Source organism: Oenanthe melanoleuca, chromosome 10, assembly GCF_029582105.1.
Source record: "Oenanthe melanoleuca isolate GR-GAL-2019-014 chromosome 10, OMel1.0, whole genome shotgun sequence".
In the NCBI taxonomy this organism is placed as follows: domain Eukaryota; kingdom Metazoa; phylum Chordata; class Aves; order Passeriformes; family Muscicapidae; genus Oenanthe; species Oenanthe melanoleuca.
The window spans coordinates 15,073,731-15,091,368 of record NC_079344.1 but is presented as its reverse complement, the minus strand read 5'-3'; the positions used below and the strand labels follow the sequence as shown (position 1 = coordinate 15,091,368).

Below are 17,638 nucleotides of genomic sequence, written 5' to 3'. Positions count from 1 at the left end.
TATGTGGGGATGGCGTCAGGGATGACAACTCGCCGCTGATTGAATATTCGCTTTTATTCAAACGCCAGAGGTGAAGTACAAACTGTAGTTACAGGGCATTTTTGTTTCCTTAAAAACAGTTCTTGGTTACAGAATTCCAAACAACTTTCAAAACTAAGTTGTTTAACAGTTTCACCTAAAATGTGGTGGTTTTTTCTATCTGTTTAAAAAAGGATTTGAATTGAAGGATTCAGAATTAAAAGCTGTTATATTTTTTCACTCTACAAAAAGGAAAGTGAAGATGCAGTTACAGATAGTTCACCACAGACTCCCATTTCAAGGGGACCAAGCTTCTAGAAATACCCTCAACTCCAAACAGCTTTTTTCTGAACCATTAGTGGATCATTTAACCTGAAAAAATCTGAAATCCCACGGGAAGTATCTGTTGCACCTGGCTACAACTGCATGTCACACTGCTGCTAGGGAAGAACACAAGTATCACATAAAATTTACATGACAAAAATTAGTGACAAAACCAGGGTAAATAGATTTTCCTTTCCTGACCTAAAACATCCACTAGCCTGAAAAGAAGGATGAAAGTTTTATTGAAATAGTGTGAATTAAAGTTTTAGGGAAACTCAAATCCACATTTTCACTGAAGGACAAAACAAAGTTGTGACAATTTTAATTCCTGAAACAAATCAAAAACATACAGGTCCTTTAGTGTTTTTACAAAGACTTTCCTAAAGGATTGAATTAATTTTGGTGGAGAACAGAAGAGGGAGGATTGCTTGCTGTGAGACTAAAAATGAAAGACAAACCCACAAGATGCAATACTAGTATTTGAGAATATAACTTAAAAAGCACTGTTGTGAACAATCACTACTGATTACAGCAAAAATATTATACATTTACTTCTTTCATCTCTTAACATTATAAGATAGGTTGGGCAAATACCTGGCACCAAAAAACTGATGCATGATAGTTCCAATACGTTAAAAAAAATGTACTATATTAGAACATTAATATTTAAAAATTTATGGTGACTTCTCATCCAAATTTAGATGGTTTTACTGCTTCCTAGGAATCTTTTTAACCCTCTGGAAAACTAGCAAATGACTGACTTCACCTTCTTTCACAGTATCCAAGGTGTCTAAAGCTCCCAATGGAGACGTGAAAGGTATTATTCGATATTCAAATTACTGTAACAAACCAGTGTCACATGTTAGCAGAATCTCCCAGCAGTGTCACAAAGTGTGTCCCAGTTTTTCCAAAAGGGTTTCCTCCCCCACCAATGTAACAAGTCACTCCAGCGCCCGCTGGGTTTCACACACCAGCAGGACTAACACTGACCTGAACATAACCCCCTGTGAGCCGTACCAGGAGCTAAGATAGTTTAGATTAATTTTGATTTCCCATTTGTAGAGTAACATTATTGTTAAATCTAACTATTGGCAGCACCTGTGCTGCTGGTTTATTTTCTGGCAAGAGCAGTGCAGGTGCTGCTGCATTTGCTATACATTTTAATTGAACAAGTGTAATATATTACAAGTGTAATTCATATTTGAACATTATGCCATCCCAGTCCACACTCTGTCCATCAAACCAATGTGATGCTGCAATAAAATACACGATCTGATTTAGCTATGAAGTTCCTCATCACGAATTGTATCCGAGACAGATCCGGTGCCTTTAGGATCAGGCTGCAGCCAGAAGCAATCGCAAGGAAAGAACTGAGTGAGCTTTTTGCAGGTGACAGTTCTGACAGTGTTTAATGGTTTGCAGCATCTGCCTGTCGAGGCCAGCCTTCCTCCTCCACTCCAGAGTCATACTCCTCTTCTGATGAATCCTTGGTGGGAGCCCTAGGATTGAAAGGAAGGATCAGATACCTCAGAGGAAAAAAAAAGAGACTTTCCATAGCTTCTGACAAACATGTCACATGCACAGTGCCCCATGACAAAAGTTCTGACCTGATCTGGAAATGCTGCTGTGCACATTTGCAGTGCCACCAGAACAGAGGCTCATTAACTGAATTCAATTAGTCTTCTGAGTTTTAGTAAGTTGTTTGATTTAATCAATAAATTTAGTATTTCTATACAAAATCACTTCAAGCAACCATCAGTGTAGTATTTTTCACTCCCTCCAACAACACAAGGCTGAGCCAAGCTTCAGCACAAAGTGCTGAAATGAGTAAATGTACCTCATTGGAGAAAGCCACTCAAACAACAGTGTCAGTGATAGAAACCAAGACCTGAAATTTGGGAACTAATATTCTAACCAGTTTTAACCTGACCCATTCTCTATCAATTCCATCCTTCATTCACTGAACTGTTGGATTTTTTTTTTAATGCAGATTTGTCCAGTGTTTTTAACATTCTACATCATTACCATACTCTTCTCAACATTAAACTGATTATTTCAACAAGAGTTCAGTAAATCAATAAATGTGCCTTTGCAGCTCTACACTGCTGCAAGAGTAATGCAGAAACCTGTTGCAGCCTGGAGTTTGTATCAAAAACCCCACATCAGTGGTAAAAAAGTAGGAAGAAAGAAAGTTTCATTTAAGAAATTTCCATAGTCACAACTGAATTTCAAGTTTTTACCGTTACCTTAAAATTTACTTCCATTTCTACAGGTATACACACACAAAAGTAATTTCACATTTGTTTATTTTAAAATTTCTGTTTAAAAAGAAAGCAATACAAATCCAAAGTCACTAGGACAGAACAGGCACTAATTCAGCTGTACAACATACAGAGCACTGAATCTTTTTTAGGTTGTGTGCATGGATTTGTGCTTATTCCATCGGAATACCTGTCTAGTTGAATTACTGGTCTGTTCTGCTACTTCTGTTACCATTTTACCTAATGTATCCTGGCTCTTTTTTGCCTTCTACAACATCTTTGTCAACTTCCACACATACGATGTCAGAATTGGGCACTTCAAACATGGGCTCCAGCAGCAGCTTTTCCTACAAGAAAATAGAGGGGAAAATATTTCTGTATGCCCTCTTCTATGTAAACAAGTGATTTTCAGAGCTAGAGAGTCTTCTTGCAAGAACTCTGAATACTCACAGCTTTAGGAAGACTTACTGCATCCATGTAAGGGCCAGAACTAAGTGTGGTTTTCACTGGAAATGGTCACTATTAGTTCCATACACACAAATCCAGGAAGCTTCATTTATTGTTTATAAGACCTAATTTACTCACCATTATAGATCGAAGACCTCTGGCACCAGTTTTTCTGTCCAGGGCCAGTCTGGCTATAGCCTTCAATGCATCTTCAGTTACATTTAATTCACACTACACAGAGAAAAATAAATGGGAATTTCAGTTAATCATTTCATTTATAACTCAGCCTGTTAAGTCCAAGCAACACTGTATTTATAAACACGAACACCTAAGAGTCATCAAATAAAAACTCCAACCTTATCCATGCTGAATAGTGCCTGGTACTGAGGAACCACAGCGTTCCGTGGCTCGGTGAGGATCCGTACGAGGGTTTTCTCATCCAGGCTGTGCAGGGGAACCACAACAGGCAGACGTCCCACAAATTCAGGAATCATGCCAAACTCGATGAGATCCCTGGCTTCCACGTGGCGCAGCAAGCGATCCTTCTCCTCAATATCTTCCTGTGGGTCAGACTCTCCACTGATATTGGCAAGATCAGCTGCTGCTGCAGCCCTTCTGCCTTTCCCCATGTTAGATGGTGTCCCAAATCCTAGATACTGCAAAACAAACATGGTTCTGCTTAGAGAAGTGTAATAACTGAGTTGTCTTGATATAAATAAATCACTTTTCATGAATATTAGAAAATCTGCAGTGACTGATTATGTCATTACATACTAATTCGAGCTCAAGAAACTACTTACAGTAAAATTAGACCCCTTGCATACCATCAGTTTCTTTAAAAACTGAATTTCCTCAGTGAGGGGTTAATACATCAGTACAAGAGTAATTTTTTCTTAAAATAACAAAGGTTATCAACATGTTCTGGTCATTTTACAAGTACCAGTGACACTTCCTAAATGAAGCAAATGCAGGCAAGTTTGCTTACATGGGAAGCTACACGAATTAACATGAACAATAACTTGAATTTCAGTGACTCCTTTGGTGTTAGAGACAAGGGAGCAGATTTTGTCAGAATGCTGCAGCCAGAATTCTGTCCCCAGACTTTAATCTACAAAACAGTGAACTGCAGGACCAGGTATTTTAAGATGATGATGGCTTTTAGAACCATTTGCTGAAATAAAGAAATTAAGTGTGTTTACAAATACATCAAGACCTGTAAAAGTCAGCATTGAGAACAGTAATCAAGATGATGATTTTTTCAGCCCAGATACAGCCTAATGCACTCACTTTTTCATTTTTCCTCCTGCTGATAATTCTGTCAAGACCATTAAAAGCACCAGAAGCTACAAACAGGATGTTTGTTGTGTCAACTTGCACCGTTTCTCCACGTAGTTTTCGAGAATTCTTTTCTGGAACGTTTACTATTGTGCCTTCAAGCAATTTTAACAAGCCCTAAGAAGGAAAGAAGAAATAAGCAATAAAAAAATTCCACTGTGTAGCATCATGTAAAAGGGCACACCATGATATGTTCACTTTCACAAATACACTTGTATTTTTTGCTCCCTTATGCTTTTATAGTAACTCTAAGTGTCCAAAAGAGTCAGTTTTCCCTATGAGACAATCCCATTCAAGGACAAAAATGTTCCTTTAATGTGGCTCCCAAGCACATTATGCATATAATGATCAGCTGCTTTAAGAGTTTGGTTAAATGGGAAATGCTACCTGCCCTTGCCTACATTATAAACTGGCTATCTGAATGCTGCAAGGACATTTTTGAACTAAAATATGTCCATGAGGATGCCTCAAACTGCTTTTGAGATTATGTTTTTTAATGAAGTCAAGAGGAAAGATGTGTCTTCTGAAGGTGAATAATTAAGGAACTGAAGAACTATGACTCCATACATTCCTGCGCTGTTTGACAGGATCCTATTCCTGTTCACTCAGGAAGTAAAAGCACTCCATGGAAGTATTTACCTGTTGAACACCTTCTCCCCCAACATCCCGTAACTGATGGATACCAGGAACGCTGCCAATCTTATCTACTTCATCCAGAAAAACAATTCCTGCAGTTAAAGAAAATGGTTTTAAAAAATATCCTACTTAAAAACAGAAGCAAGAATTTACAGAGAATAATAAGATTTGAGAGAGCAGCAGTCAGTCTAACTTCCCTGAAAAAACATGTAATTTTGTCCAATTATTTTCCAATTATTTATTTTCAGGTTTATTCTGATTTAAACTTGGGTACATGCAGCAGGAGCACCAATTTCAGGAATACTGGTGTTTTCAAAAGCTTAGAGCACTTCAACAAAATTAAGAGTCTCTGAAACACACATTAGAAATTTACCTTGCTGTGCTTTTTCTATGTTGTAATTGGCATCTTGCAGGAGTTTTGCAATGACAGATTCAATGTCTTCCCCAACATAGCCAGCTTGAGTCAAGGTGGTACAATCACAGATAGCAAAAGGGACATCTAGGCATTTAGCCAGAGTCTGAGCCAGCAAGGTTTTACCTGGTAAAATAAAAGTTGCATGTCAGAACTGCCACACACTTCTCTTAGAGCACACAAACCCAAGTACTTGGACAGGGACTTTCAACAAGGGTGTGTAGTGACAGGACAAAGGGGGATGGCTTTAAACTGAAAGAGGGTGGGTTTATATGAGATATTGGGAAGAAATCCTTCTCTGCAAGGGTGGGCAGCCCTGGCACAGGGTGCCAGAGAAGCTGTGGCTGCCTCATCCCTGGAAGTGTCCAAGGCCAGGTTGGACAGGGCTTGGAGCACCCTGGGATAGTGGAAGGTGTCCCGCCCATGGCAGGGGTGGAACAAGGGGATGTTTAAGGTACCCTCCGACCCAAACCATTTAAGGATTTACCACAGGATCATCATTACTCTTATTAGACATTCTGAATCATACCAGCATCTTAATATAAGAATATTTTCCAAGGGAGATAGCTTTCATAAGCAGTGGTTTTTACATTGGCAGGCTGTATTTAAGGCAGCTTGAAATGCATACAGTATCACAAAACCACACAATATAAAAACCATAATACATGTACTTGCAGAGTTTAAAGATTAAATAAATCAGTAGTCCTTTGCAGACACTCAGGGTGCAGTGCAAAGTCCAATTGCTCCTGCTTTGAAGTTGGGAAGAAACAGAATTAAAATATTGTTTAGTGAATGTTCTCCCAAAAAGTCTGCAAAATGCCATTACTTCAGCACAAATACTCCCAAGTCTTATGAACATACAAAATAATCTCTTTCCAACCCCCTGCAACTAATCTGTCCCAGAGGTGAAACAGCACTAACTGCAGCATCTCAGCTTGCCAGCTAAAGTAAAGAAACTATAAATGCATTTTCTTTCAGCTTAGTCAAAGTGGCATCTTTTATTCAGTCAGTAAATATAGGCATTAAAAAAAAGAAGAAAACTACACAACTACAGGTCATTCCTTTTTAAGGCCACCAGCTCAGTATGTTAACATGGCATGAAAGCACTGGAATCCCTATTTGAAATTCACAGGTTAGTTTTTTATAAACCAAATCTGAATAATCACAGAAGAGGAAAATCACTCATTAACAACAATTCCATTAAAAATAGTACACCTGTAGAAACATGCAGCTGTATACCTGATCCAGTTGGTCCAAGCAGCAAAATATTACTTTTTTCAAGTTTAATGTCATCATTGGGTGAATCTAGTACTTCTCCTCCCCGTTTTTCCTGAGGTATCTGCTGGTTCATTTGTTGCTGCATTGATGCTCCCAAAGCATTACCATGTGGACTGATTCCAGCAATCTGCAACAGCTCTGAAGAGAACAACAACAGCACTGTTTGAGCACCAACAAGGTCTGTCACTACCTTAAACACACAGTAACAGCTCGGTTCTTCTGCAAACCTAGAATTCTCTCTATACAGAAGCTTACAGAGAGGAAAGCAACAGAAATGCAGCACACTTATTACACAAACAGGAGTTCCAATCATACTTTGCAGAGGCATATAGGAAAAGAATTTCCAATGGCACAGTGGATTACCTAAAAGTATTGCTCTACATTTACAAGCAAGATAAATTTTCAGTCCTGACAAATTTACTAATTTAAAATGTAATTTCTTATATATATTTTTTTAACATATGAGAAGAAATAAACCCAAGCTGTTGATTTCCATGATGAAAAAGTACAAGCACTGGACTTCACCCAACACTTCAAACTAGCAGTCACTAAAGACTGTTCTCCATAAAAGTAGGTATTGCAGAAGAGGACACGAGGAGAGGGTTCACTTACTTGTAAATCTGTACTCATCCTCCCGTCTTCTGATTTCTAATTCTAAGAGAGAGGATGAAAACAGTCATAAAAAAGTAAGTTTATAAAAGCTTATAAATTCTCCACCTCTTGCCCTCTTCTGAATACATCTCATCACTGTCTATGAATGTATTTCTAACAAGAAACCCCCACAACAGCTATTTCCATTGCTGTCAAAATTAACCCAAAACCCAAATTGCATGTTTTTAAAACGCCAGCAAGTAATCTACTTCTAAAAACAACAACAATCTATTACCTCTAATTAGATTTTTCACTTTAAAACCAATTATAGAAGGGAAAAAAATGAAATAATTTTGGTTTGAAGAGGCTTCCTTAAGCTCTCCCTGGGTGTTACCATGTAGGACTTTGTTATAAGACAGAACTGTGACATATGTAAACATTCACTGTCAGTCTCTCTGGGTATGGACCATGTTATCTCCCTGGGGAGGGTCAGGAACTTCCTGGTGCCAGGTACACAACTGCTCTCTTACCATTACCAGAACAGTAACTACTAATGTTCCCTCTTCATTTAAAATACTTCTTTAAGGTAATTAAAAAAAACAAAGAAGGTGTCTGTGACAACTTTTGCAAGACAGAACAAAACACCTTAAAAAAAAAAAAAAAACACCCAAGGTACACTTTGAGTCAGAGATGGTAACTTAATCCTACTTCTAAAAATAAATTGGATCAACATAGCTACACACGTACTGAGCAGGGAAAGTACTGCCAAGAGTAACTACATCTACACCTGCTAGATATGGAACAATACTGTGGTGACCAGCAGATGCTGCCAGCAGGAGCAAGGGAAGTTAGAAATCTAAGTACTCATCAATTTACCTATGCAAAATACCACCTTCCTGATCTGCATTGTTGCTTGCAGATTAAGCAGCAGATTTAGCCTTAAGTAGTAAATGAGATTAGAAAGAAAAAATTAGGAGACTCACTTTAGAAAGTTAAAGGAGAATACCCTATAACATGTATCAGTAAAAAGGGCTAAGCATTCCATATGGTAAGCACCATAAATCTTCTGATTACCTTTTAAATAAAACTCAAGTTAGCACCCTGAAATGGAAATTTATTTGACCAGAAAAATACCAAATATCATACAAACCTCTTGGTGTTAAAGAAGTCTGTTTCTCAACTTCTGCTTGCTGCCTCAGGTTAGATGGGATATTATTGTAGATTCTCTTGTAATGATTATACACAGCAACTGAAAGCACCTTCTTGGCAAAACACTGACCAACAACGTATTTGTCGAGGTAGTTGTAAATCTGAAAAATAGCTTAATCTTAGTAACACTTCTAAATCACCTTACAGCAAAAAAGGAAAAACAGTATATTGTGCCAAAGATGGACTTTGGTCTGAATTGTTACAGACCTGAGAAACAAAAACTAATATCTAAAATACAAAACATACTCCTGTTGATAAGTTTACTTTAAAAACGTGGTGCTTACACATTCATATGGTGTCTGTCAGTTCTGCCCAACTAATATGTAAACCCATTGCCATTTTCACCCAAATTTTGAAGAGGAACAGAAATTTTAAGAACACTTAAAAAGAGGCCTATGAAGGAGGCACGTGCAGGTTCAGAAACCATTACAGTCCACCAGGAACTGAGAAACATAAAAGACTTCCTCACTAATCTCCAGATGGAAATCAAATGACTTTCAGAAGGACTATGGCCACAAGTTAAACAGCTACAGCTCTCATCCAAACCCACACCAAATAAAAGGTTCTACAGCTACAGAAAGAAGCTGCTAAATTAAGGATACAGAATGCAAGGCCAGAGTGAGAAAGAAAAGTTGGTGAGGACTGAGGTCAGCCTCAAGGTCACAGGAGAAAATGAGGCCACAAGACAAAGACAGAGGAAAACAAGCTCCAATATCTTTATTGGATCAACTTGTTCCCTTTATCAGTGCTCTGCTGGGTCACACAGCTCACAAAGGTTTAATCTTCAGCTAATCATCTTTATTGTTTGCTGCTCTGTCCCAGCAGCCCATTACACACCTGATGCAGTTTAAGGGAAGCATTTCTCCATTCTGCAACCTAAGGGAACTCTGAGTGGAATTCAGAACTTACCTTTTTCGGTGGAGGTGGTGGCTTCTGCTGGAATGCCAATTTCACAGCTTCTGCTGCTGACTCGGGCTCTTTAATGATGCTCTTTTTTGTGTCTGCCTCTGACAGGACAACAAAAAAGTGGTGACACTTCTCACACTTCACAAAACGGGTGGAAGCTGCAGAAAAATTCAAACAAAACAGTAAGAGAAATTGCTTCTGTCTAGTTCATCACACAGGTACTCTGTTTATCCAACACTCTTCCCTAAGATCATTTAAAAACTACTATTGGCCTTTGAATTTTGACACGGAGAACACAATTTGCCCCAAAGAAATCACAGTGCTGGGCACTAAACAGACAATGGATTAAATATAAAATTCTTTTTGATACTTATCCAGTAGCATCACACTCAGGGAGAGGACACCTTGCACTTCTGAGAGAGACAAAATTAATGAAGGCTTTAGCTATGCAGGAAACGTTCTTAACTCTCAAACTGACAGCAAAATAAAATACTGTGATTAGGCACAGACTAAAGTGCAGGGAAGCAGTCTAGAATATCAAAGACAGGAAGGCTCTGGCAGGTCCTGCTCTCTACATCCCACTGGCTTTGGAACTCTGGATCAGTCCAAGTCACCCAAGCCCAGGACACTGAGCACAGGGGGGGGTCACCCAAAGGGCTCACCCCAACAAGAGGCAGCTGTGGTATGCAACAAACCACCAAGGACTTTGATGTTTTGCAAGATCTTCTGCTTATTTATTTTTACTGCCAAGACTAGAACAAATTTCTTTCACATTCCAAAAGCTAAACCCTCCTGCTGCTGACTTTGTGAACTATGTCTCAAGAAATCTGCAAAGGTTGGTTTCATAACCCTGAAAATGAGAACCTGCATTGCTTTTCTTTTCCTTTGGCAAAGCAAAGTTGAAATAATAAAAACAGACAGTAGAGAAGAATAATAAAAATAATTCAGAATAGATCCTTTCTAGCCCTATCACCATGCTACTAAATGTAAATCATAAGCAATAGGATAATTTAAAGGAAATATACTAGTAAATGCATTTAATTAAAAGAAAAGTAAATGCAGAAAAACAACCCTGTGAAAACTTCAATGTCAGAACTTCTAAAATCATAAAAAGTTTTTGAAAATGGCTTGAACACTGTAGCACCAGCTGACTGCAACAACACCCTCTAGCAATAAACAAGCTGCTTATTTATAACTTGTTGTCTCCCATAGGACTGGCGTCAGCAAAAGAGGAGTGGGTGGGGTTTTTCTTACCATTAATCCCACCTTATACGTGGATAAGCAAGACCAACAGATTACTTTAAGAATGTAGCAACTAATTCTGTGACCAACACAGCTTTATTAACTTTACTTCAAAGAAATTCTGTGCAACAGCCTGAAAGTCCTTCTGGCAACCTTCCAAATTACTGTTATCTGCCACGTGGGAATGTGATGGAAATCCACCTGCACCAACCCATTCCTCTTACGTAACTATTATTTAGCAACAATATTGTAGGGAAAAAAACCCCAACCCAACCTTTCTTCCAGGGTTCACTCAAAAAACTTCTGATACTTGTGATGACTACACTGCCATGAGAACATGCCTGTTCTCCTTCCTTAAACAAGGTTTATTTAGGATAGAATAGCCATGAAAATGATTGGTCCCTTTATAGATCCACATGAATGATTAACAAACCCCAAAAAATAAGGAGTGGGCTGTAAAAGTACTATGGGGCATCTTTAAAACTTCACTAAAAAAAAAAAAAAAAAAAAGGAGTTGTAGGCAACTTTGCTAATCCTAAATACTGCCACGTTCTCATATGTTCTTTTAGCAAACACATAAAAGCACAACAAAGAACACCCATGTCAAATTACTTCCCTGTCATTAAGATGTCTGCAAATATTACAGTGTGCCAAAATGCAAGTCAAGTGTTGTTTTTAATCAGACAACATTGCCACAGAAGCTGCATTAGCAAAGGCATTTCTAAAGCCTGTGTGAGCTGACCTTGCCAAAAAGAAATGCCAAGTTTTTACAAAATGTACAGGAAACAGAAACAATCAGAGGATTAAACTATAGAGTTGAGATAATGGGCTACTATCACATTGCTTTAAGGTGAAAACAAAACCAAACCAGAAAAAAAAAAAGCAGGGAAGGTTCTGAGTGAGTACAGTAGCAGGGAAGTGCTGCTCTGGTGGATGGAGTAACCTGATGGCATCAGGTGGAGACAGTAAAAGCAGCATCCAGATAAGGCTTCTCATGTCAATCAGCTTTACAGCTATTGGATTTCACTCCCCATCTGAGGATCAAGTCTTATTTCACTGATCACAAACTCTCCTTACAGACTTTCACAACCCAAAATAATACAGGGACTGCTGAGAAAGAAAGTCAAAGCAAAATTACTTTTTGTTTGCCTCCTATTTTCTCTTCATTGTTAATTACTGGAAAACCATTGCCAAGCAAATCTTTCTGCAAGATTTGCAGATACAAAGTGAAGCTCCATCAAAAACAAACTCCACTGGAAAACCAGCCTGTCACACTTCCACTTGGTGGCAATTGATTTTCTAATGAACATGGCTTTTATTCAGTATTTTGTTTCCTTACTTCTTTCAAAATGACTGAAAATCTAACATTTAAACTGAAACAAATGCTAATTGCATGTTTTCCTTTGGTTTTAGATATTTATTTAAGGCTCTGCAGGTTGGCAATTCAAACCAACTGTGCAAACTCATAATTTTTCCTGACTAAACAACAACAAATGCTTATCCAAAAAATTCAAGTTACAGTAGGCTTAATACAACTTGCAACCCATTCATTTTGGGCAGAATGGGATGGATTTATTTTTCTTTGTTTTTTTTTTTTTTTAATAAATTTTAAGATAATTAGAATTTCTCTTTTCCAGCTTTATAGAGTGGTTGGGAAGCAGTGTGCTCATATTAACAGACTAATCCAGAATAGTACAAGTCCAGAAAAAACTTCAGCAGGACTCACAGGAACTTTGGAAAAAAGTGGGTTTCCAGTCCCAAGCTGAACCAGTGTTATTCTGATGCTGCAGTTCAAGTGGGTTCACTATTGGGAATTTCAGATTGCATCTATCAAGATATGTTCTCCCATAGTGTTGGTATGAATAAATTCTGTTCCCAAGGAAGTTTCCAGGCATGCTTAAGTGTTCCCAGCAACACTGACAAAACACTAAATCACATCCCTGCTTTCCAGGGAATGTTCTGGGACAAGGCTTGAATGGTATTTCCAGATAAAAGCACAAACTCCAATACCAATGGAAACACAACAGTGACATCAGAGAGTTTCAAAAACATCTCTGCTTGCTCGTGAATCATAAGAAGGTAAATGAGATTAAAAATCCTTGGACCTGTTTCCAACCACACCTAGTCCATGGAGAGACCTCACTGAACACCAGACAGGATCACATTTCTAGTTCCATGAATGGGTGCCAGGTTTTGCAGAATACCTTGTTGCCTATAGTTTCAAACAAACTGGAAAAACAACCTTATTTCTGTGGAGGAAAAAGTAACTGAGGACTGATTGTTTAACATAAAGAAATATATTTTTATTATTACAGACCTGTCTTGTGATTCATGACATTTGATCATTTTGAATACTATTTTATATGAGTAGCAGCAAATAACAACACATCCACTCATTATTTTTGCCAGCTGTTATATTAACAACAGCTGAACATATTTATGCTGACTTTGTCTTAAGCTTCTTAGTGCACAAGTCTGATTACAGCTTGATACTTCCTCCTTGAGCCCCACCAACTAACAATAGGTATTTGCTTTCTGACAAAAGTTTTTGTTTTCTAAACTGCTCTCATTAGTGCTGAAATAAGGTATGAAATGTCTTCAAGTCTGATAGAACCTAAGGCATAAATGGCATTAATTTGGATTATACTTCCCACAAAAAACAAAACAAAACAAAACAAAACAAAAAAAACCAAAAAAACCAAAAAAAACCACCCAAAAAACAGAAAAACAAAACAAACAAAAAAAGCCCACAAAAACCAAAAGTAGCAATTGCTGCTGGAGAACAGACATTTTGGATTTTCTAGCTGGACTTTGCAGCCTACTATTTGGAATGTATTATAGCTCTTTGCCATGGAAGACTGTTCTAGTAAGCCATCTGTCAGCTACTAATTCCTCTGCTGGATAAGCACTTTGGTTATAGTACATGCAGGATTAAAGTTTTATTATTTAGGAAAGAAAGGACAGGCATTGCAAATGCACATATATAAAGTATATACTTATATAATAGAGACATAAAAGTATCTGTAGCTAAAATGGTATTAAATGTAAAATGCCATGAATTACTTTAAAAATGCTTATTCACAGATGCAAAGTGAATTCCACTACCACACTCCTACACATCATGGGAATTACACAAATGTACCCACAGAGAAAATAAGTAGTTACACCAACAAGGCCAAACTAACCATAACAAAATTCCTGCCATCATGTAATTAGGTAGGCTAACACTTAGCTATCAGAACTATGTTAAATCACAAAGTCACACTGTGCCTATTTAAAAAAAAAAAACAAAAACAAAAACAAAAAAAGAAGTTTTAAGGAAAACTTACACACAAAGGTCTCCACGTGTGTGCACAAGTCCCCACACTTTGGGCAGCGCAGTTGGTTCCCTCCTTTCCCAGAGCTTCCAGAGCTTGACTTTTTACCACCACCCTCACCAACAGATTTCTAAAAGAGATTTCCAGACAATTAGCCCCAAACAATGGAGCTGTTACAGAAGGCATTTAGCAGTGTGCTTATGGAATCAAATAATTCGAAATTTGCAACAGATGAATGACAAAGTAGCTATTGTCAGGATTTTTTTAAAGGCTTTGGAAACTTAAAAGAATGTGACATAAACACTTGGAAGTGTTTTACATTTACAAATTATTTATAAATACATCTGCATTTCCCAGGTCTGCCAGTCTTGGATGCCCATGGAAGAGGTATCCCATACCTGCAATTAGAGCTGCTTGAATGGCACTAGAACAAAACTGTGTCAACTGTGTTTTAATGTTTTAATGCCAGACAACAAAACAAATCATATTTAGAGAGTATTTTATTATCTCAGCTCTGTGGATTCTAAGGGTTTCTGAAGCCACAGCTCCTCTCACTTCCTTGGCAGGTGTAGCAATCTATGCTAAAACATGCATTTCAAAGTGTTGGAAATACTGCATTCTTTACTTGTATCTGTATCTATTCCTTCAAGTTATTACATTTTAGGAAACAGGGAAAAACTCTCTTCCTATTTCTAAGGCAGTTCTTTATTTTTAAAACCTGTCTTGCCTACTGACTTCTCCTCACAACCCTTTTCAAGGAAAAAAACCACTATTCTTTTTTTGTATCTTCTTTATTTATTTTTAAAAAAGTTTAATTGCATTTTAGAACAGTCCAGTGTCACCTGGACAGTTCCTCAGGTTCACAACACAATATACTAAGGCAAAGTTATTGCCTGTGAACTCTCAAGATGTTATTTGCTGACTAAAGAGCAGTTTTATTCTCAGGTAATCATTTATCTGAAGAAGCTGTTCATTAACTATAATTATGGAGAACAACTAGGATAAAAATAGACTACAACTGACTAACAAGAGGTGAGCTCATGTCTTCACTGACCTGTCTTACTTAAATCAGTTCTAAACCCAGAAACATTTAAAATGTACTTTTAAAAACTCTGCTTGGGAGCACCAGGCTTTTGAAGGAGAATAGCTCTTTCCTGACATCCTGAAACCTGTTCTTGATTTATGACATCCAATAAAGTTTTCAAGTTTACATTGGGAAAAATGACATATAAAACCGGGAAAAGCATTGTGGGATGTTTACAAGATTTATCTCCTAACAAAAACACAATACAGTTTATTTTTTCTTCACTGCCATTTGCAGCAATTTGAAGGATTGTCAGGAATTGGAAAAAAGATTTCATTATTAATTTAAAGTAAACTTATTTTTAAAAATTTAAGGAACATTTTATATAAACTATTGAAACTCCCATTGTGGAGATTACCTTGCTTCCATCTCCAGAACCATCCTTGCTTGCACCATCCTTTGAAGCAAAATACGCTGGTGTTTCTGAAAAGTTTCTAAGAGGAATTCGTTTTAGGGAACAAGTTTCAAAAGTCCCAAGTTTTCCTAAAACAGGGATGCGCGTACGACCACAAGTAATACCTAAAAATAAAAAAAAAAAGAAAAAAGTTAAATATTAAAAATATTTAATTTTAATTCCATTGCCACCAAATTTCAGAACTGATTTACTTTAAGTGCAGCTTAAAGGTTTTGGCAACACAGTTCAGCTCTGAATATCCACATTTCAGTCATTCAAAGTAAATGATCGTTACCACCTTAATTTTCATCTCATTAAAAGCTGCCTGGGTTTTCCATAAAACACCCCAAAGTAATTCCAGGTCCTCTAACATCAGAAAATTGAGAGTCTCATCATGGCATGAAATAGGGAACATCCCAGTTATCAAACTGATCCACAAAATGTTGACCACAATCAACTTACAGCTTTTATCGTGAAACAACTCAAACTCCAAGACAAACCTTTGAAGAATCTCTTTGTTATGCAAAAATCAGGTGCTTCAGACTCAATGTCTGGATTTGGCTTTCACTTGGGAACTCAGCTAAAAACTAGTTTCCAGGAATTTGAGGCACCTCTTGGCAGCAAAAATTGTGCTGAGGAGAAGTGAGAAGCTGTGTCCTATTTGGCACTCACCGACGGGCCAGCACCAGCAAACTCAGCGTAATCTCAACTTTGCTGAAATACCTTATTGCCAACACAAAAAAACCTCACTGAGAAACTACAGAGCCTCTTCCTCCTCTTGCAACACGGGCAGGATTGCATTTCATGGCAGGCTATGACGTGAGCCAGCATATGTTGTGCTTGCGATTTCAACATCAACAACAGCCTGGAATCAGTATTTCATCTCTCATATTTAAAAAGGCAAATTTCTCACTTGCTCTCTGGTTTTGATAAGGACTCTGTGCCTTGCTGACAGCAGAGCTATACAGGAACAATGGCAATTACAAAGTTGCTGATAATATATATTTTTATGGTTATAGGGCGGAGAGAATCTTCGAGAAAATCCAAAAACTCTTTAAAAAATAAGAAAAAGTAAGAATGGCAAGAGAAGCACAGCTCTGAAAAACAACAGCAATTAAGAGCTGGGAACTTAGCTGAAAGCAGGTATTCTGAAAATTCACCTTGTTACTACAACAAGAAGGGAGAAAAACAAAGAAAAGGAACCTAAATTTACCAGGAAAACTCTTACAGGGCTCTGCAAAGTACAACAAAGATGACAGTGGCAAACGAGATTTGAAACTGGTTTATTAATTTGCTACTTAAGATTCCCAAACCTAAAAATGGCTTCTAGCTATTTTTAACATGACTAAAAATTAATCTTTTAAAAAATCTCCTAACAGCATTGCTTCTGTCTGTAAACGTGAGGGAGGAATAACAATCAGTGAATTTCCCCATTTTAAATTCCTCTGGTGAGCGTAACTGCAACACGTTTTAGATTACATAGGATAAACTAAGAAAACATCACAGAAAACTTGAAAACACTGGCTGGCTCTCAGAAGCAGTTATGTCTTTTAACCGAATGTGCAGAGAACTCTGACAACTCCGTGTGCCAAGTGCACTTGCCAGTGAAGAATCAGCTTTGGTGAGTGTTTACAATGCATTAGCTGTTCAGAGCAGTTCCCTGTCTTGGAAGCTCATTCCTCAGAGGTGGCTCCTTTCCTGAGATTTGGTTTAGAAACTGAGAAAAGACCCCTTAAAATAAAACAATAACCACCTTGCCCCCTTGAACAAAACCTGAAGTCACACAACTTTCCTTGTAACACGGGGAGATTTGGCCTGTGGAGAAAGGCTGAAGCAATAATACAAAAGCTCAAACATTTCAATCCTCATTTCAATCCAGAGTGCTCCTGTGAGACAGAAAATGCACTGAGAACTGCATGGAATGAACTATGAAACCTTACACAGCACTGAGTACTGAGCTGTGAAGACTAAACCGGGGGGAAAAAATCATATTACTGCTACATCAGCTTGTGGCTAAGCATGAAAAACCCCATGTGCTTATCGTGATGTCTGAGTGGTGTTTTTTGGACAAAATATCATTGTATAATTACACAATGAAGCAGTAAGACAGTTATCACCACTACTTCCTTGTGTCAATAAGCCCAGAGGGAGATTTTCAGGAGAAATCAACATTCCAGCCCAATG

At 37.8% G+C, this 17,638-nt stretch overlaps 1 protein-coding gene across 2 annotated transcripts in view; it reads right to left on the bottom strand.

The window, feature by feature from the left end:
• Nucleotides 1–36: 36 nt before the first annotated feature.
• CLPX (caseinolytic mitochondrial matrix peptidase chaperone subunit X) overlaps nt 37–17,638 on the bottom strand; it is a 19,281-nt gene continuing 1,679 nt past the window's right edge. The window contains exons 2-14 of one of the 2 annotated variants that reach the window (XM_056499889.1): nt 15,419–15,579; nt 13,989–14,106; nt 9,421–9,575; nt 8,453–8,612; nt 7,324–7,365; nt 6,673–6,849; nt 5,395–5,559; nt 5,025–5,113; nt 4,338–4,502; nt 3,407–3,706; nt 3,189–3,281; nt 2,844–2,950; nt 37–1,841 (exon numbers count right to left, since the gene is read on the bottom strand). In XM_056499889.1, the coding sequence (XP_056355864.1) occupies nt 1,751–1,841; nt 2,844–2,950; nt 3,189–3,281; nt 3,407–3,706; nt 4,338–4,502; nt 5,025–5,113; nt 5,395–5,559; nt 6,673–6,849; nt 7,324–7,365; nt 8,453–8,612; nt 9,421–9,575; nt 13,989–14,106; nt 15,419–15,579 (1,823 nt within the window). In that variant the 3' untranslated portion in view covers nt 37–1,750. The remainder of the gene's footprint in view (nt 1,842–2,843; nt 2,951–3,188; nt 3,282–3,406; nt 3,707–4,337; nt 4,503–5,024; nt 5,114–5,394; nt 5,560–6,672; nt 6,850–7,323; nt 7,366–8,452; nt 8,613–9,420; nt 9,576–13,988; nt 14,107–15,418; nt 15,580–17,638) is intronic. The other variant, XM_056499891.1, reaches the window with a different exon arrangement.